At 61.7% G+C, this 20,824-nt stretch overlaps 1 protein-coding gene across 1 annotated transcript in view; it reads right to left on the reverse strand.

The window, feature by feature from the left end:
* The window catches only part of GALNT9 (polypeptide N-acetylgalactosaminyltransferase 9), an 82,608-nt gene that overhangs the window by 23,847 nt on the left and 37,937 nt on the right, over nucleotides 1-20,824 (reverse strand). Inside the window, exons 3-6 of the mRNA XM_045887874.3 lie at nucleotides 18,085-18,251; nucleotides 15,912-16,086; nucleotides 12,130-12,327; nucleotides 6,228-6,345 (exon numbers count right to left, since the gene is read on the reverse strand). Coding sequence (XP_045743830.1) covers nucleotides 6,228-6,345; nucleotides 12,130-12,327; nucleotides 15,912-16,086; nucleotides 18,085-18,251 — 658 coding nt within the window. The remainder of the gene's footprint in view (nucleotides 1-6,227; nucleotides 6,346-12,129; nucleotides 12,328-15,911; nucleotides 16,087-18,084; nucleotides 18,252-20,824) is intronic.

A 20,824-nucleotide genomic window follows, 5' to 3' on the forward strand; every position in this document is an offset into this window, starting at 1 on the left:
AAGACCACGGGGCCACGGCACCGCTCGTGGTCTCTGCCGTGGGGGCCGCACGCCTGCCAGGCACACTCCTGCCTCAGGGCCTTTGCACGTGCCGCCCCTCGGCTGGGAATGCCTTTCCCTGCGGCCGCACGGCTTCACACCTGCTCGGATGTGCTGTTCCTGCCCCGACTCTCCCATCTAAAACGACAACACCCATCCCTTCCCTGCCTGTGGTTTTCTACAGGTGCATTTACCTGAGGTGAGCAGACACCCTGCTGAATCCCCAGCACCTAGGACAGCGTGGGAGACACCAGTAAGAAATTCAACAGGGATAGCTCGCTCTCCCTGGACGTGTCGGCCCCCGCCGCCCCAGGCTTGGGTGTCTAGCAGGTCACAGAGAGGCCCTCTCCCTTCCAGATGGTTCCTGTATTCATTCTACAAACGCACGCAACACTGACTTACAGGGTCGTCCACGGCAGCGGACGAGGCAGCGTGGCGCCGGCCTTCACAGACTTAGTCTTACGCCAGCAGGGTGGGGAGGGGGAGGCGCCAGCGAGGGGCCACAGACAGAGCTGCAGGCGGGAGGAACCCGCCGTGGGGCCGAGAGCAGGGGCTGGAAGCAGCAGGGCTGGAAGGGGTCCTGCCAGAGAGGGGCCGGCTGGGCCTGACCACAGAAGGGGAGGCCACCAAGCGACAGTGCGTGGAGGTGGGCGGGGCGGGGCTGCGGGTCCCGCGGATCCGGGAAGGAGTTTGGGCTTCGTTCTCAGGGCGGGGGGAGCCCTGGTGCTCTCTGGGCTTCTGCACGGAGTGGATAAGGGGGACGGGGCGAGGCCGGGTGGGAGGAGGGCCACGGAGGGGCCGCCCAGACCGCCCCCAGCCATCCGTGTCTCCACGGAACAGTGGCAGGTGTCTGCTCTGGGGACAGATGGAGCACGCCTGGTCACCCTGCCCTCACCCCTCTGCGCCCGTCTCCGGCCCCCGGCAGGCGGGTTTGTGGGGACACCCTGCTCTAACTTGCGGGCGGGGCGGGGCCCCAGGCGGCTGGTGGGCGCAGGTGAGCTGCCCCCAGCGTCCCGGCTGTGGAGGCACCAGGGCGGGCAGGTGCACCACATTGGGAGTGGGGGCACAGCCGCGTGGCTGGTCCTCCCCGCTGGCTCGCCAGGGCCCCTGTTAGCCCCAACCCTCTCTTTCCCGTCCCCGCCCCACATTTTCCCTTCTCCCTCTGTATTTATAATCTACGTCACCTTGTGGGGCTGTTCCTGTTTCCCGGCGAGCTACCTTGAACCCGGCAGCAACAGAAGTAGAAAGGAATATATATGAACACACACGTCTGCGCGGTTTAGATGCGTAAAGGATACATAACACACGTGAAGCGATGCCGTGTGAGCACGTCCACCGCTAGCGTCTACACTGGCGTCTGCTCACGTCTACACCGTATTCATATCCGTAGCCACACCACGTCGCCTCCCTCCGCAAACCACCCCCGAGCCCCCACCGCCCCCAGCATCAGCCCCAGAGCCCTCCCCTCACCAGGAAAGACCCTGCACAGCCCTGTGCCCAGACCCCACTGTGCAAAGTGGAGACAGAGGTGGGGACGTTCGGGTCCCACCCATGGTTGCAGCGCCGGGGACGGAGCACAGCCAGGCACCAGAGTCTCCTTTTGCTGACACCCCTCTTCAAACACCCCAGAGGGCTCCTGTCTACGCTAACATCCACCTCCGATGCCGCGTCGGCCCCCCAGGTAAGACCCGACCCCGTCCTTCCTCCACTGTCTGAGCACCGAAACCATCAGTGGCTGCTGGCTGTCCACGGGGACGCCTCACCTGTGGGGCTGGGGGAGCTCTGCCACCTTCTGTCACCCCCGTGACCTTGCGTTTACCAGGCATCAACTCCACTTCTGGACTCCACCATGCAGGACGCCCCCTCCCTGTGGTCACTCGCCACGTGTGGCCTCTGCTGGGCGCCCCCTTCCCAGCAGGGCATCCCTGTGCCATGGCCCCCCGACACGCAGCACTCTGCCCATCCTCCGGGAGAGCCCCCCTTGTGGGACTCAGCTCCTTTCCCTTTCTCTGACCTGCCAGATTCTCAGGGACGGCGCCTCCGCCCTCCTGCCAAGTTCTGCCCAGCTAGGTCAGGCTCCCAGGGGAGTCGCTGTCCGTGCAGGACCCGGTTCCTGGCGGGGACCCCCAGTCTTGGGAGAACCACATCGCACCGCTGTGGGGGGCTCAGCCTGCTCCTCCTGCTTCCTCTGGGGATGGGGTTGTCCGCCTCCCCGGCCCCTGTGCGTCCACGCGCCTGGATCTCTCTGCCCTGTTTCTCCCTCCCTGTCCTGTCCCCCAGGCCAGCTTCTGCGCGACCCTGCGGGCCCCCCTGAAGCCACGGCACAGCCCCTGCCTGGCCTCCTCCCACCGCAGGCTGACATTCCCTGCCTGTCCCACTGGGCTGGCCCAACCCCCCTCTGCCCGCCGGGGAGGATCCTGGAGGGGCCTCTGCTCTGAGCCTGGGGGTCGTCAGGGCCACGCGCAGACCCTCCTGCCCTCGGCCCAGACAGGCTTGCTTTGGAAGGAGACAGGGGAGCAGAGAGTATTCGGGGCTTCCCGCTGCCCCTGCATGGATGCTTGCCGTGGACGCATTCTCCCCAGCGCTGTCCTCTGCTGTCCTCACCGGGTTCCCACTGCCCCCCACCCAGCCCGAGCGTCAGGGGATAGCAGCCCGGCTCCCCGGCCCCCTTGGAGTCTGCAGTGTGGGCTAAGGGCTCCTAGGACCCCTGTGTGCGCGCACAGACCCACAGCGGCCTCCCTGGGGGACAGAGGGGGGTCAGGCCCGAAGCACGGCACACACAGAGCTCACTCGTCACAGGAGGATCCGGAACCGTTAGTGAAGGATTCGTATTTAATGATCAACACAGTCGAGAAAAGTCAGCATCCTGAAGAATCTGCCAGAATAACTTCCTGATTCCATTTTCAACACGTATGACTGAAGGTTGACTCTAAATTTTCTATTTAAAATTAAACCGTGTCAGAGAATTAAATAGAATTGCCAGCAACTCTGAAATGCTTCAGAGAACCTGAGGTTTGGTAGAAGCTCAATGTATCGGATGCACTAGAACCTTCTAAGCACTTGGTGGGGGGGGATTTCTGCTGTGATATCAGACATTCAAAGTGCTTAAGCAGGAGAGTAAACACATTATATTTGTGTCATTTTAAAAGGTTCAAGGGAATTTAATTAACTCAAGGCAGAAATGGAACTGATTGGTGTTTAATGGCATTTAATCTGTTCAACCCGAGTTAATCAAACATTAATCAGAGAAGAAGGGAAGGTGAATGTTCTTACTGGATTAGATTTATAACCATAATAATCGGAGCACCTAGGTTTAACTTAAAAGCTTGAAGCAAATAGGTTTAGAAACGTGTAACTTCAGGGCGCCTGGGTGGCTCAGTTGGTTAAGCGACTGCCTTCGGCTCAGGTCATGATCCTGGAGTCCCAGGATCGAGTCCCGCATCAGGCTCCCTGCTCGGCGGGGAGCCTGCTTCTGCCTCTGACCCTCCCCCCTCTCATGTGCTCTCTCTCTCTCATTCTCTCTGTCTCAAATAAATAAATAAAAATTAAAAAAAAATCTTTAAAAAAAAAAAAAAAAAAGAAACGTGTAACTTCAACAAACTGTGTGGCAACTTTTCAAGATCAGCCTTAAATAATCTCTGTGAAGAAAGGCTCCAGAGCAAAAGCAAGCAAACCCCCCAGAACCCCACCCCAACCGGAGCGCAGCTGGGCTGCACCACCGAGCCTACTGAGCCCCAGCCAGGCACCCCGGCTCTGCTCCTGGGTGTTTGCGGGGTGCGCGGGGCTGGTTCCCCGAGTGGGTGGCCTGGGCCAGCAGCATCCACAGCCCCTGAGAATGTGCTGGAAACGCAGACGCCTGGGCCCTGCCCACCCCCCCGAGTGTAAGTGTCTGGGGTGGAGCCCAGCGGTCTGCATTTTAAGGAAACCCCTAGAGGATGGAGGTGCAGCCCGAGTCTGAGAACCCAGGCCTGGGCACCTGCCCCTGCCCGCTTATGGCCATCCCACTGCCTGGAGTCACGGAGTTGCAGACCCGTGAGGGCCTCCTGTCCCGGCTGGGCCCATAACAGAGGACCCCGTTCCCAAGCCACGTGAGCAGAACCCGTCACAGTTTGGACCCGTGACCGAGTCAGGCCGGAACCGCTGGAGGCAGGCATCCGCGCCCTCGGGCAGAGCGCTTCAGTTCCCGCGGGAGCTGCTCTCAGGACAGCGGGCGGGCGGGCGGGCAGGGATGTGGTTGGAGCGTGAATGCTGTGGGAGGCAGGGGCGTGGGGGCCGGGTCACAACGATGCACCTGAGCGGAGGGCCCAGCCCATTCCCTGGAAGCCACGCTGGTTTTCAGGAGTGACGACCTTGGCATCGCAGGCCCCATGGCCGTGGAAAGCCCGCCACCCAGCCCCGCCAGGAACACCAGTCCTCGAATGCGCCATCCGCTCCACATCAAAACCCAATTTCATTTCTTTTCAAACCAAAATGCAGCACTGAATCATTTTTTCTCAAAGCCACTCCTGCAGAGGAGAGTCAGCCCATGCCGACCCGGCGGTGGGGTGCGGCCCCGGCCTCTGCGAGCCCCGGGCTCCAGGTGACGACCGGGACTTTGCAGGCTGCCGCGTCTCCATCACCATGGGGACCTCTCCACCCGCCAGCTGCTCAGGACAAGTACTAGCAAGGCGGCTCTGACCTCCCTGAGCCCCCATCCCATCCCCCAGCAAACCCTGGGGGCGCTTCCTCAAAAATGCACCCAGACCACGCAGGATCTCACCACCTCCTCCCTGGTCCACACCACCTCATCTCCCTGCATCGTTCCAGAAGCCCTGGCCTCCCTGCTTCTGCCCGCACTCCCTCCACCCCGAATCCCAGGGGCCAGAGGGATCTTGGAAACATGGAAGCAGGCCTCTGCTCAGAGTCTCCGATGGCCCCAGCTCCCTCAGAGCAGAAGCCGGACCTTCTCCTCCTCCCCCCTCCCCACTGAGCTCCTGCTGCACACATGTCTTTGCTGCTGGGGTACATCAGGCATGATCCTGCCCCAGGGCCTTTGCACTTGCCATTCCCTCTGCCTGGAACACCCTTCCTTTCCCCTGATCATCCACAGCTACCTCATGGCACCTGGAGGTCTTTCTATAGATGTCCCTTCTGGGGGTGGGGGGAGACTGCTATCTTTAAAACTGCCCCCTCCTCTGTATTCCGGCCCCTCCCTGCATCCTTTCTCCCTTTGGTGCTTCTCACTAAGTGACACAGTTTCTCTCTCACCTCCTCCCTGGAAGCAGATCTGTTGCATCTGTTCCCTCCGTAGCTGGAGGCCTGGCGCACAGCCGGCGCTCACGGCATGTGGTAAACGAGGCCCAGCCCCCTGGGGAAACGCGGGCTCCGGGGAAGAGGGTCTCGCCCAGCGCTGGCGGGGAACAGGCTCTCTGAGCGCTTAAGATCTCCAAAGCTGCCTGTTCAGATGTGTTGGGTTCTGGTTCTGAGGGCTGTCGGGGGCGCTGTCCCTGAGGGGACCTGTGTTCCCAGCCACCAACATTCCCCAAAGCCCTGAGCAACAAAGTGCCCTCCCCGGGGGCTAGGTCGGACCTCAGCTTCGGACATCCAAGAGAGAAGGAGCTCTGCCACCCCAGAGTCCCTGATTTGCAACCAAGATTCTTCCAGAACTTTCCATTAGTTCTCCAAGCTGCCAGGCGAGGAAGTTTGAAACCAGGAGGGGCCCCTGGGGTCCAGGGAAGAGGATGGGAGGGGTGGGGGCCGAGGCTCATGGATCTCAGCTTGGGGCCTCCCTCAGGGGTTCCCCTGCCTGTGCAGCCCCATGCCCTCCCCAGCGGGGCCCCAGTGGCCCAGTCCTGCCTGGGGCTTTTGCACGAGCACCAGGAGCAGCTACGGGGCCTCCGGTGCCCACGACCCCCATCTGCACCCTTGCCTTCCACATCCAACTGAGACAAACCTAGAACTGTGTGCATGGCAGGCAGGACAGCCCGAGTTCCGACAGTTCCCTGCGCTGAAGGAGCAGCTTCGAATGTTTCCAACCACCCTGCAGCACCGAGAGCAAGTGGTGTTCACAATGGAATAGACGCGCATCACGTGGTGGTTTCTCACGCTGACTCCTGGTTCCCACCGGCCAGGAACCAGCAGCGCACGGGCCTGCCCGCCCCACCTCTGTTCTCCGGACGGGTCCAGTGTTCCCGAGCAGCACCACTTACCCTCATGCCCAGCTCGATGTTCTCGCCGCCGTACACCTCCATGCCCGGGTCCAGCAGCCCAATGTCCCCAAAGTACTCCCGGTCCACCACGAATGAGCAGCCGATCATGGCGGGGGTCCTGGCGGGGAGCAGAGACAGTGCATGAGTGGGTCACAGGTGCGTAACCCTGAGCCCCAACCTGCTGTGGGCGCACAGCACAGACCAGGCGGTGGCCGGGAGAGCCCAGGACTCGGGACAGCTGCTTCTCACCTCCAGGATACAGGTGGGCCCCCCTTGGTGTCGTGCTTGTATCCTTCAGAGCCTGGGAAAGCACCCAGCACAAGCCAAGTCCAAACGCTAACCGAAGAACATCAGCAGACGACAAAAACCAGCACTCAACTCAGGCGAATTAGTGTAGGGATTTTAAAGACATCAGTTTACTTAGAGAGTTGTTTGGTTGTCCTGACCATCATTTCCCAAGCCTGAGTCACTTGCCTTCCTCCCTCAGCATTTTGTCCCGTCTGTAGGCCAGGACCCAGGGCTGCACTGGGCCATGGCGTAGGTTGTGCACTGCTCAACTCTATGGACCCTTACTGACATCGAACTTTCTGAATAACACACCTTGAAATTTTTGAGTGCACAACCTGTGGAGCTATAGACTATAGATCGCCATCTGTTCTATTATTTCTATAATTATCTACACCCACACATTTAAAAACCATCAGTAAATCTCGCCTCGTCTACAGAAATTGTATCTGTGAATTCAGGCATCTGTGTGCCAGTTATATTTTTTCTAGTATGCATTACAAATCTACCAGTGCTGTGGGTCCCTGGGAAACAGTCTCACGGAGCACCAAGAGTAAATCAGGGCACAATGAGACAGCATCACTGTGCATGGTATCATGCATTCATTCACTCATTCACTCAGTCATGAATTTAGGGAACAGTGAGCGTCTTCTAGGCGGTAAGGATAAAAAGAAACTGAAAGTGTGTCTCTCGCAAGGAGGAGGCAGTCTAGATGCCGTAAGGAAGCAGGACGTCTAAGCTTTGGTGAAAGATTTTGCCTCAAAACAAAGACGCAGCCCATCTGCTTGTAGGCTGAGGGGCTGGTGTCTTCCAAGCCCTGAGAGGAGCCAGCAAAGGCCTCTAGGCGTCCACGGAGGCCCCGGGGCCGCTCCAGCACCGAGGTGGGGCCGGACCTGCTCCCTCCTCTTCCAGCTGCTGTTGCAGAGACTACATCCCTCTTCCCTAAAACAACGGCAAAAACGGGTCTCTGTCACAATTTAAGAGAAACATTTCTGCTCGGTGAATGGGAAGTCAGAAGTAAATGCCCATCGGTCGTCCAAGAGTAACAGAGGCATTAAAAAACGATTATCCTTTCATTTGTGCAAAGATCAATTTGCTCTGTCATTAGATTTTGGTCACAAATCTAATGGTAACGAAATTTTAATGCTGCCTTTGACTTTTCATGGCAAGTGTTTGACGGGTTAAGTTATAACTCACTGACGTACTACACACACTTCTCTCATTTTCTTCATAGCAACGAACAACCTCAGGGTGATCTCTGGTGAATCAAAGTGCCAAATTCCCTGCCAAGTCTATTATAACTGGTAATGATTTTTTTATTATTGCTCAGAGTTCCAAAATGAACTTAAACTCATGAGGTGATGGGGACAGAATCAGCGGCCGCTGAGTTTGTTTGCCTGGGAAGCTCTTGCCGTGATTACAGAACGCAGCAAGGCTCGGGCTGCTTTGGCTGAGGGGTTCTTGGGTTCCGGGGAGACGTCGCCGTGGGGCACCTTACATCCGGGCTGCTGTGGGACATGCGCGGCCCACGGCCGGGGGCCCCCCCGAGGCTCCTGCCTTGTAACAGACATGCAGACACGCACAGACGCACGGACACACAGATACACGCTCCCGAGCCACGTAACCCCACCCCGGAGCCCCGCACAGAGGGCGGCTGGTAAAATGAAGACCCCAAATGCGCCCTCTGGCCTTCAGGAGTCCGACAAAGGTCAAAGGTGAGCCAGCCTGCTCTGGCATCGTGATGAACGGTGCTCAGGGGCGTGGCCAGGCACACGCGAGGGGACGGCCCCGGGGGGAACGTGCAGTGTCCTAGCACACGGGCTGCGAGGGGCCATTTGCGTATATTCCACGCGAGTGTGTGGAGACACCGGTGTGGATGGGATCGGCCCGCTTGGAAGGCTCTGAAGCGACCGCCGGAAGTACCCCGTGCGCTCCGAGAGGTGGCGAGGGCGGCGAGGGCCGGTGGGCTCTGAGCCCACGGGCCGGGTGGCCTTCCCTGTGCTCGGCTCCTCCACCTGCACCCCGAGGGCAGGACACGGCCTCCCCACCTCCCACGGACTGCCGTGCGGACGACCGCGGCCCGTGAACGCAGCGAGTGTCTGCAGCGGGGAGCCTTGGCCAGGATTGCGCTCCCGACCCTGCCGCGGGCGTTTGGCCTGGGGGCTAAGCCGGTGCATCCACAGGACGCTGCAGCACAGAGGTCAGCTTGGAGGCCATCCGCGCGGAGGCCGGAGTGAATTCGGGGGACGTCGGGACCCAGCCACCGAGCCTGTGGCTGTGGGAACCACCCAGCACCACGGGAAGCACCTCTCAGAAGACAAGCGAGAAAGTCAGAGAGGAAACGGTCACTGTTCCTCCACGGGGACCAGAGAAGCACCTGTGTGTGTGCCTGGAAGTGCATCCTCATGCATATGCATGTCTGTGTTCACGTGTGCAGGTGTGTGCAGGTGGGAGTAGATCTCTGTGCTGGTCTGCAGGTGCACATGTGGGTATGTGTGTAGGTATGTGTGTGAGATCCGGGCCCTCCCCCCACGCACTCCTGACTGCGAGGGGCAGGGTGCTGGGAGGACCCCCCAGCCGGACCCGAAGGTCTCCCTTCCTGCAGGCTTGTCCTGGGGCCCTGTGCCCGCTGGAAGCCGGCTCACACCCACAGGGCCCTCACCGTCTGCTGGACACATGGGTGACTCTGCACCAGTCCTGGGGACGGGAGCTCCAGCCCTGCCCATGGGCTCATGGCCGTGGGACGTGCAGCATGCAGCCTGACACGCCGCTCCTGGGTGCACGAGGCGGCCGCCGGGCTGACACACTTTCTCCCGGAAGTCCCGGCTCCATCATTCCCATCCACTCTTCCCTCCTGCTTGAGCTTCAAGTATAATGAAGAGCAAAAAAATTCCCTCAAGTAAATCCTCAAATACCAGCCCCTCCCGGCCCGGCTTCCGATGTGCAGGCGAGTCAGTGGGGAGGGCAGCAGCTCTTCCCCCGAGCGACGCGGGGGTGGGGAGAGCTCTCGTCAGAGCGCTTTCCAGGAGAGACCCCCCCCCCGCTGGGCTGGAAGCCATCCGTTCAGGCGGGGTGGGTCGTACGACCTCCAAGAGCGCCTTCTGCCGAGAGCCGGGTGCAGCGTGTCCTCTGAAGGGTCTGCCCCGCGGGCGGCGGTGGGAAGCCCTGTCCAGGTGGGGGGCCTGAGGGCGTCCTCCCGGTGAGGACAAGGACGAGGCGCAACGGCTTTAAGGGCCGAGGGCTCAGTACTCAGTGCGCGACTCCAGCCCCTCGAGAGCCAGGGGAACAGCCCCAGGGACCCACGAGCCCCACCACCGTGGCCCTGAGCAAAGCCCCCGTCCCCCACGTCTGCCTGGAGGCCCCCGTGACACGGGGTCTCCAGGAGTTAGTGCCAGCTCAAAGCCAGCATGCAGCACCCCAAAACCAGTCATGTCTCCTACCTGCACCCTCGCTGGCCCAGCCCGACGGTCCTGAGTCTCACCCATGTTGTTACATGGATGACAGTTTGTCCCTTGGGCTCCGCAAAGTGAGCTGGAAGCTGGGCAGATGCCCCTCGGCCTCCCTGTTCACACCTGACAGTCGTCTGGGGCATTTCCATGACTGAGAACCGTGCGGCCGCTGGGAGCCTCCACGTGAGTTTCCACGTGGACCCAGGCTTCCAGGCCCACGGCCACGGGGACGGCGTGCCCAGCGGGACATGGTTGCCCCGTGAGGAGAAACCGCCAAACGGTCTCCCAAAGCAGTTTTGCCAGTTCTGCCTCCGGGCTCGTGTGGGAGCTCCGACTGCCCGCGTCCTCAGCAGCGCCCGGCGCGGCCCTCCCAATGGGCCTGGGCACCTGCTGGCGGTCACGTGCGCATTTCCCTCCTGGCAGAGGCCGGTGGGCATCTCCATGATGTGCCGGCCCTACCCATCTCCTTCAGTGTTGACTCTGTTTAAAGGCTTCACCTGTGTTTTATTTGGAGTTTTGGCATCAGGGTTTTCAAAAGCTCTCAGGTGGTGCTAGTGATGAGCAAAGTTTGAGACAAGACAGAGTTGGGCCAGAAAATCCTCCTTCCCGTGCAGCTCGAGGCATCCAGAGGATACCAAAAATTTCAGGTGCTTCCCCTTGGGGTCTCTGACTTCACTAACTCCTAAAACGGGAACCACTAGGCCCTTGTTTTGCCTTTGCTCCTAATGAGGGATTATCGAGTGCATCCTGAATGAAGAACAATACCTTTCAAGCTGCTACTCCGAGCGAACCGGGGACCTGCTGGTCCGCTCTGGACACGGGTGGCTCTGTGCCCCGTTTTGACGGCAAAGGCCCCAGAGCCCCAGCTCGTGCTCCCTGCGGCTCTCGGAAGCATCGGGGCCTGTCTCTGAGGACGTGGCCACCGGGACAGCGCCAGCCCAAGGGGGTTGCTGCCCTGGCTTCTGGGGACTCCCGGTCTTACTGCTCAGAGCAGCCCTCTGTGCTGACAATGGTTCTCCTTAAAATCAGCGGGGTGCAGGTCTCGGGCCGGGCTATTGCTCCCCAGTGTCTGCTGCCTTCGGGCTGGATGTCCCCGCTGCTCTTTGCCCGCAGGGCTGGTGCTTGGAAGCCCCCGCAAGGCCCTCTGCGGGGAGAGAGCTTTCAAAGGCACAGTGAGACACAGCTCCCGTGGCTCCTGGGCACAGTGAGCAGTTTCAGCAGTATTTTGGCAGGGACATGCCAGTTTGAACAGAGTGGGGGGCAGGCGGCTCCCAGCCCCTGAAATCTCAAGCCCCTGTGGGGGGCCCCCGGGGGTCAGCCAGTCCCACAGGCTCCGTGGCTGCACCCCCAGGACCTAGTTAGGAAGCCCGGATTCCCAGGGCTCCGCAGACGGGGCCGGGGTTGCAGACCGGAGCTGATGATGGACAGGGATCGGCAGGTGGCAGAGGATCTGGGGGCGACGGGGAGCGGTGGTGACTGCGGCCGCTGGAGGCCCACGCCTGTTTAGACGCAGCCCCTTCTCAATTCGGGCGATGGCCGCCTTGTGAGAGTGTGGGCCTTCCCACCTCCCAAAAGGTGCGGGATCTGTGTACTTTTAACATGTAAAAATCTGTTTTCACGTTTAGGAACCGATTTGAATACGTGCGTTTGAGGACAGCTGTGGGGTCTCTGCAGGGCTCTGGGCCCCGCGGCCCGCGCCTGCGGCTCCCACCGGGCGGCCGCTTTCCCTGGCTCCTCCTCCCTGCGCGCACCCCCTGCTGCCCGCCCCCCACTGGTCAGCAGTCCCGCCCCACGCCGGCCGGCCCCAAGCCCCGCCCCCGCAGCGGGCGCACCCCCCCACCCCGGCCCCAAGCCCCGCCCCCGCAGCGGGCGCACCCCCCCCACCCCGGCCCCAAGCCCCGCCCCCGCAGCGGGCGCACCCCCCCACCCCGGCCCCAAGCCCCGCCCCCGCAGCGGGCGCACCCCCCCACCCCGGCCCCAAGCCCCGCCCCCGCAGCGGGCGCACCCCCCCACCCCGGCCCCAAGCCCCGCCCCCGCAGCGGGCGCACCCCCCCCACCCCGGCCCCAAGCCCCGCCCCCGCAGCGGGCGCACCCCTCCCCCCCCGCCCCAAGCCCCGCCCCTTCCCCCCGCCCGGGCCCGCCCCCCAGGGCCCCGCCGGCGCGCTCACCGGATGGGCGCCGCCTCGTCCCCGCGGTCCAGCCAGTCCTGGGGCGGGATGATGTACATGCACCAGAGGCCCCAGTTGTAGCCGTGGGCCGCGCTGGCGTATTGCTGCAACTCAAACGTGTCGTACTTGATGTTGTCGATGGCCGGCAGCACGATGCGACGGCGGTCCTCCTGGATCCGCGAGAGCACGGGCTCAGCCCTGCGGGGAGGCGCACGCCCGTGAGGAAGGGCAGGGGCGCGGGGACCCCGCAGCCTGCGCCCCCAGGAGGGGCCCGCCGCCCACAGGCAGGGGGACTGACGTCGGGAGCCCAGGGCGTGTCTGGCCGCAGACCTGCGCCGCCCGGGGCCTCGCCCTCCCCTTCCGGCTCCGGATCCCACTCCCCGCCCCTCCTTCCCTGCTCCTGTGGAAGGTACGCTCCCGTACAGGCACTAATTTGAGGACCGATTATGTGCCACGCCCTGGTCTAACAAACTGGAATACCTCCATAGACTTAAAAAGAAAATCCATGCCTCAGAGAGCTTACGGTCTGTTGGAAGGACGAGAGAGGCTCCTGGGTACTGTTGTGCAGTGTGCAACCTACACAGCAGTACGCAGTGGCCCTGAGAGGGTGGGCGGGCAGCCATTAACATATAAGGGAAGCTATGTTAGAAGGTGACCGGTATCCTGCGGGAAAGAGAGCAAGGTAAGGCTGACTTGGGGTTGCAGTTTTAAACAGGGCATCCGTGTAGGTTGCCCTGGGCAACGAGCAGGAGGGGGTGGGGGGCCGGTGGGTGTCAGGGGGATGGGGAGGGCGCGGCCAGCGCTGAGGCCCTGGGATGTGAGCCTGGAATGGAGAAGTGGGGGCAGCGGACATGGTGAAGCCAGCGAGCAGAGGGACCCGAGGACACGGGCTTCCGGGTGACCTCTCTGGACAGCAGCGTGAGTTGCAGACTGTCCACGGGGAAGCAGGTGCGGCTTCGCCCTTGGACGTGCCCCATCCCCCGCAAGGACGAGACACGACCAGAAGCCCAGCCTCTGAGCTGGAGTTCAGCTGTGGCCATGGGCTGCCCGCTGCCCGGGTGACCAGGAGCCGCAGAGGGGCCGGGAGCCGCGGGGAGGGGGGGAGCCCCGGGGGCAGGTCCTCTGGTCCCACCTGGCGACATCTGCCTCGTGGCCCATCCTCTTCCCCATCCTGCTGAGCGACAGCCTGGTATTTACCTGCTTTTCAGCTTTGCGAGGAGGATTAATTAATTACTGTTCGCAAAGTGCCCAGAGATGGAGAGCCCTCTGTAAATGCCACATCTGCTAATGAGGCAGCATCCCTGTGGGGGCTGCTCTGGGAGGGGAGGGCTATTTGCAGACGGATAACTGGGTTTTTGGTCGTGAAAATGAAAGTTACACTCGTTTAAAATTGCATTTGGAGTGACAGACTCGCGCCTCTCCCAGACGGCTTCCAAATGCCCGAGGGAGGAACCACCCGCAAGTGCAGTTGTGCAGTGCGCAGCCTACACAGCCCCGTGGAGTGACCCTGGTGGGGGCAGGCAGTGATCCGTAATGAAGGATACAAGGTGATACACACTGTAGTTCTCGAGAAGAAGGGCTGTCTCACGAGGGTGGCAGAGCGGAGAAAGACGGGGGCCAGGAGGGGAAGCCGAGCAGAAGAAACTCGCATCTCTGCCAAGCGTGCGGGGACAGAACCGGCCCTCGTGACAAGCGCGTGGTGCTGGGGCGGCTGAGACCCTCCAGGAGAGGGGAAGGAGAAGGCTCCACTAGGAGACGCCGAGCCCCTGCTGGAGCCAGTGGTAGCTGGAGGGAAACCACAACCTTGGAGACCCCGGGGCGCCAGACCCTCGCGGACCAGCTGGGGACGCGGGAACCATGCACAGGGACCGCGCAGACTCAGGACCCCGCCAGGCCACCAGTCCTCAGTCGGAGCCGCCACCGCCGACCCCTCGTTTCCCGCGGCTGGTATCCCAGGGAATGTCTTACGTTAGGCTTCGCAGCGTTTAAAAATATGCGTTGGGAGATTTGATACAAAAATCATGAGTTTTAGTTTCTACTGAAATGGGGCAAGCCGCCACCGTAAGCCAACTTCTCCCTGCGGCAACGCAGGTGGGCGCTGCGGCCCCTGAGACCCACCCACTGCAGCTTTGACCTGGATTAAGTGGCTGGCCCTAAGGCCAACGATGAGGACCCCCCCACACACACACCAAGAAACAGAAGAGGAGAGTCACGGACACTCGGTGGAGAAGCCGGGGGAGGACAGAGGCTGCAGGGCTGTGGCCACAGCCCAGGGATGCCGCAGACCCTGGAGGCTGGAGGAGACAAGGAAGGACACCCCGGGCGCCTCTGGGGGGTGTGGCTCGACTGATACCAGTGTCCCCTCAGTGGACTTCGGGCCCCAGAAACGAGAGAGTAGTTTCTGTTGTTTAGAGCCACCCGGGTTGTGTGGTCAGAGCCCCGGGACGCTGATACGCGAGGTCAACCCTCCTTCTGCCCACAGGCCGCTCCCAGGCACACGCATGTGTCCAAAGTGTCCGCTCAGCTCCCAGGCCACCTCAAACCCGGCTGTCCCCTGGGGGCCCGGTCTGCCATCCCGAGTACTGATCCAACCCCGAGGGCCTGGAGCCAGGCGCCAGTCTCTCATACAGTCCTGGCAACAGCCTGCACCCCGTGCACGCTTCCAGCATCCCACCTGAAGGCGAGGAGGTGGGCGCACCTCGCCCTCCCCCGCCCGCACCATGTTGGCAAGTGGGACGTCCCGCCGTGACCCGTTCCCTTACCTACAGCATTGCCGCAGGATCGCTGCCCCCGCCCCCTCCCCCGCCCACGATATATCCCTTGCTCATCTGCACAGGGCACCCCCATGTGCAGCCATCAGAGAAGTTAAGGGAACAGCCGGCGCTTTCAGAACACTCGGAAGCATGTCCTGCTATTCGTCAAGGCGTCCTTGGACACGGGCTCTGAGGATATCAGCGCACCCTCTGAGTCTGGACGGCGGGGTCTGGACAGAGGCGCCAGGACCAGCCCTGGGTCCAACACTCCCCAGGGACCCGGCCTCCCCCTCGACTGGCGATAACGTGCTGGGCAACTGATACCATTCTTAAGGCTGCTTTAGAGCTGGAGGAAGCTTCCAGGGGACCCAGGCTCTATCCTCGGCACGCGCCAGGACCCCGGGGCCCCACGCTGCAGACCCTAGGCCACGCAGACCTGCACTTCCTGCAGCCCATAGGGGCTGCTGGCCCAGAGGCCACACGGAGCATCGGCCTGCAGGGCAAGCATGAGCCCAGGGCTGGAGCCCCCGCCTTCCTGCTGGGGTGCGGGGTGCGGGGTCACAACGCTAGGTCATCCTGCACACCCGCTCCTGAATCACCGTGTATCCCCGCCACTCCCTGGCCACGTCCCCCTGCAGGCGTCTCGTTACAGGCCCACTTTGCCCCTGCACGGTGGACGAGAGGGCCCCCAGGACAAGAAACTGCTTCCAACTGGTGCTGGGGGCTTGGGCTGCGAGCAGCGGATCGGGACCCCGCGGGCGGCATGTGCACGCGGCAAGTGCCCCACAGCTGTGTGTGTGCCCTGGTCGGAGGCCATGCGCACATGCTCGCTCTGTGCTGTGACCTGCTGGACACATAACATCCTGCGGTCTGCGCCTCCCGAGCAGCTTCCGGCCCAGGAGCTGGGCGTGAGAAGCCCCAGGCTGGACTCGGATGCCCCGGGCCCCAGGCTCATCTTTTGCTGGCCCCTGCAGGGAGTCCCCGAAGCCAGCCCCACCCCCAGCTCCGCCCCCCACGCCCCACTCTCACCAGCCCGTGCCGAACTCCACATGGGCGTCGAAGAAGCCGACCACGGGGGCCGTGGCCACTTTCCAGCCCTGCAGCCGCGCCCGGATCAAGCCTTCCCTGCGGTTGTTGCGGACGATCTTCACCAGGCCGGGGTACCGCCTGTTGACGTACTGATCCAAGCTGGCTTTGAGCTCCACTGCAGGGGACACAGAGATGCCTCAGCACGCCTGCGCCCCGAAAGGGCCCTGAGGTCGCCCCAGGTTGGTGTGGGCAGGCTGGGGCACTGTGTGCCATGGGCCGGTACCCCACAGCCATTGAAGGGCACCTGCATGGGAAGGTGTAGGTAAGGGAACGGGTCACAGCGGGACGTCCCACTTGCCAGCATGGTGCGGGCGGGGGAGGGCGAGGCGCGCCCACCTCCTCGCCTTCAGGTGGGATGCTGGAAGCGTGCACGGGGTGCGGGCTGTCGCCAGGACTGTGTGAGAGACTGGCGCCTGGCTCCAGGCCCTCGGGGTTGGATCAGTACTCGGGATGGCAGACCGGGCCCCCAGGGGACAGCCGGGTTTGAGGTGGCCTGGGAGCTGAGCGGACGCTTTGGACACATGCAGCCATTGAAGGGCACCTGCAGCCGGACATGCTTCAAGGGGCTGGGGAGACCGCGACAAGACCCCGCCCCGTGAGGCTGGCCCTCCAGTCGGGGGGACGACAGACAAAACCAGACAAATGGGACTGAGTGGACAGAGACGTGTGTCACGAAGACAGGAGACCCCGGGACCGAGTTCCTTCCCTGTGAAGAAGGGAGTCCACACATGGATGCACAGCGAGCACACGTGGTCGGTCCACGCCATGGGGCATTCAGCCGTGACACCCTACAACTGAGGACAGATGCGGTGTGATCCCACTTCTCTGAAGCCCCGACAGACGCCACCTTCATAAGACAGTGGGCAGGGTGAGGGTGCCAGGGGCTGGGGGAGCATTTAGTGGGGACAGACCTCCAGGTTGGGAAGATGGAAAGTTCTGCAGACGGACAGTGGGGACGGCTGCACAACAGTGTGTGTGCTTCATGCCCTTGAACAGAGCACTGATGTTTTAAATGGCTAATTTTATGTTATGAGAATTTCAGCTCCATAAATCACTAAAAACTCAGTGAAGGCACAGGGGAAAAACCAGGAGGGACTTGAGGACGCACCACAGACCGAATGTGCACCCAAACAGGCGCATCTACAGCAGATCAGGGCTGGCAGAGAAGAGAGGCAGTGGGGTCTCTCCAGGTGGCTGGGCGGGGCGTCCCCCCACAACCTGCCGGCGGAAGCCACCTGTCCCCGGGACCCAGGAAGGCCACCGGTCCTTCCTAGGAACAGCCTCCAGCCCCATCCTGCCCTTTCCAGAGAAGGTGGCCACCCAACCCTCGCTCCTTTCATAGGGTCAGCTCGGGCCCTGCAGCGTAGACATCCAGACCGACCCTAGGTTGGACGTGGCACATCCCGCCCTTGGAGGGCTCCGGAGGTATCCCCCAAATTTCCTCCACTTCCCTCCCTCCTGAGGTGTGGAGGAGAGGCCAGGATGATGAGCCCACGGGACCTCAGTCTGGGGGCCGCCCACGGTGGGTTCAGGCTCCTGGCTCGGCTGGTGCCCAGGCACCTCTGGACCCCTGGCAGGGGCTGTGAGCCCTCCGTGCCCGGTGGGTGTGGGATGCGCCCAGGGTCCCCGCTGTGAGTGCCAGCCCAGCTCCCCCGCAGCGGACCCTCACTGGAGCCCCCACCCCTGTCACTGGCAAGAAGCAAGAGGTATGATCCGCAGATAGGGGAACTCAGCCTGCCTGGGCTTTTCTGGGTGACATCTGTAGGGGATGAATTGAGCCCCCGAATTCAAGTCCAGCCATAGCCTCAGAATGGGACCCATTTCAAAGTAGGGTCTTTGTGGATGTAACCGGTTAAGGATCTTGAGATGAAATCCCCCTGGGTTTAGGGTGGGCCTAGTCCAACAACAGGTGTCCGTACAAGACGGGACATACGGGGGGAGGGATGCAACCCCAGCCGAGCACAAAGGACGCCACCAGTCCCCAGAGCCGCGAGAGGCGGGGAGGACTCTGGCCGGGAACCTCCCGGGTGTGCGGCCTGGCCCACCGACTCCGGCCTCCGGCCCCCAGCTCCGCACGCTTGCGCTGTGGGGGTGCCCCGCTGCCCCCACCTACCACTGTCGCTGTTGTCGTCCACCAGGATGACCTCCTTGAGGAGCCGCGAGGGCGTGCGGTTGACCACGCTGTGCACGGAGCGCAGGATGACGGAGAGGGCCTCATTGACAAAGATGAAGACCACGGAGATCTGGGGCAGGTCGGCGGCATGGGTTACCTGTCGGCACCTGCAGGAGACACGGTTGGCGGTCAGCGGTCAGTGTGGGGCGTGCCCGCTCAGCCGGTTCTAAATCTTACAACCAGCGGAAGAGCAACAACAAGGCCGGGGGAGGAACGCCCAGACTCAGTGATTGCATCCGTCAGAAGCCATGGGCTCGTGTGCTCTGAGCCTCAGCTCGCTGCGTCCTTGCTGAAAGTCAGGGAATGGTGGTCATGCCAGGCTGTGGCCTGGTGGGGGGTGGTGGGTGGTGGGTGGTGGGTAGGGCCCAGCCCTGAGCCCAGCCCTGAGCCCAGCGCCGTCAACACCTAGTTCCATCTGCAGTGCACATGCAGTGGGGGGCTGTGGAGCAGCATCTACAGTGAGCCCTGTATCCCAGGTGTTGCCCGGGTAGTGGGCAATGGGCTGCAGGGGGGCCGGGCCAACATCAGCTGAAGGCTGTTGCAGTGGACGTGAAGTCTGCAGGGATGGCCTCATCATCGGGGCTGAAGGTAACAGCCTCAGCTAAACCTAAGGACTGAGGGGCACACGGGGGGGATGTGCGGTTCTCCTAGGGGTCTCGTTGCGGAGGCTGGGTGTAGGGGCTGGGCATGGGGGCTGAGCGAGGGGCAAGGGATGTCCGGTTCTTCAATGTAATTAAATGATGCATGTTTGTTAAGGAGCCCGCAGAAGGCAACAGGCTGTTGGTGTAATAACGTGATGGAATAAATTCATCAGGGGGCAAAGGGAGATGAACAGGAACTTAGCAAACAGTCAAAAATAAGGTGATGGAAAAAAGAGGAAAGAAGAGTAAAGGAAATACGAAGATACACCTGGAGGAGTCCACGAACGTTTGCTGCCACAATAAATGTAAACACACCAAATCTTTCCTTAAGATGGCAGAGGCCACTGGCCTTGGCTAGACACACACAGTCTCACACCCACACACTCACACCCACGCACTCTCACACACATGCTCACACTCACACATGCTCACACTCTCACTCATCCTCTCACACCCACAGAATCACACACATACACACACATGCTTACACACTCACACGCATGCTCACACTCACTCACACTCTCTCACACCCACATACTCATACTCACTCTCACAATGCTCACACTCATGCTCACACCCACAGAATCACACACATGCTCACACTCACATGCTCACTCACACTCACATGCTCACACACTCGCATGCTCATGCTCACTCACACACATACACCCAATCACACAATGCTCACACTCATGCTCACACCCACACAATCACACACATGCTCACACTCACGCTCTCACACACAATCACACACATGCTCACACTCACACACATGCTCACACTCACATTCACACACAGCCCTGCTCCAAAGGGCCAACTTCCCTCCTACAGAGTGAGTGCAGACAGGCTTTGAACCCCAGCCATCCGCCGCGCCCAGGGCCAGGTGCTGCCCTAGCGTGCGGACAGCGCCGGTGAGCCCCTCCTAGCCCACAGTGTTTTGGGGGCTGCATGCTAGTGTCTCTAGCCTCACAGTGGCGCCCAGACAAGAACAGTGGACATGGCAGCATGATTTCACAGAGGAAGGGGTGGAGGCAGGGACAAAATAGGGCCATGGGTGGGGACCCTAGGGCCATCTCTAGACCAGGTAGCCAGGGAGGAGCCGTGAGCAACCTGGCAGTGAGTTTAGCCCTGCCCTGCTCAGCTCGGCCGCAGAGCAAACACCACAGACGGGATGGTCTAAGCCACACAAGTGCGCTCCTCAGTCTGGAGGTGGGGAGTCCAGATCCAGGGGCAGCAGGGCCGGCTCCTCCCAAGGTCTCCCCTTGGTGTGCAGACACTGTCTTCCCACTTTCCCACCGTGTCCTCAGTGGTCGTGCCCTGTGCATGTCTGCACCCTGCTCTGCTCTCCACGGGGACTCAGTCGTAGGGGGCAGGCCCACCCGGGGGACCCCACTCCACCTGTCACCTCTGTAAGGCCCTGTCTCCCCACACAGTCACATCCTGAGGTGTGGGGGTCAGGGCTCCCATGTATGAACCTGGGGGGACACAGTTCAGCCTGTAGCAGACCCAAAGAACAGAGGAACCAGCCATGTGGAGGACGAGGGGACAAAGAACCAGCAGGGGGGGTGCACTGGGCATGAAGAGAAATAGGCTGTGCTGGTGAGGTGGGCTGTGGGGGCATGGCAGGCTGTGGAGGGCAACGTGCCCCTGCCTCAGTGGACACTCAGCCCCTTTCCACCCTCCATAATGCAGACACACACGTGGCTGGCCTCCCCCCTGCAGCTCTGGCCATGAGTCCCCAGGATTTATTATGGTGTGGCACTGGAGGAGGCAGCAGATGGACACGGGTGGCCCGTGCGAGGTGCCTGTTCTCATGACCTTCCACGTGATGTAGACGTTCCTGCCAGGCCACCTGCGCTTCACCCTAGGGGTCATGGCAGCCACTCACCTTAGAGACACGCCGCCTTCACCAGATGGAAAATGCTCTTTGTGCAAGCTCAGGCCCCTGCTGGTTCCTGACTCAGACACAGAGCTCCCAAGCTGCCGGCCACTCTGGGGAGAGCACAGGCTCCCGGGAAAGCAGGGCAATAGAACCGTCC

Source organism: Mirounga angustirostris, unplaced genomic scaffold (genome assembly GCF_029215605.1).
Source record: "Mirounga angustirostris isolate CCGP_5_RB_7025 unplaced genomic scaffold, mMirAng1.0.hap1 SCAF_14, whole genome shotgun sequence".
NCBI lineage: Eukaryota > Metazoa > Chordata > Mammalia > Carnivora > Phocidae > Mirounga > Mirounga angustirostris.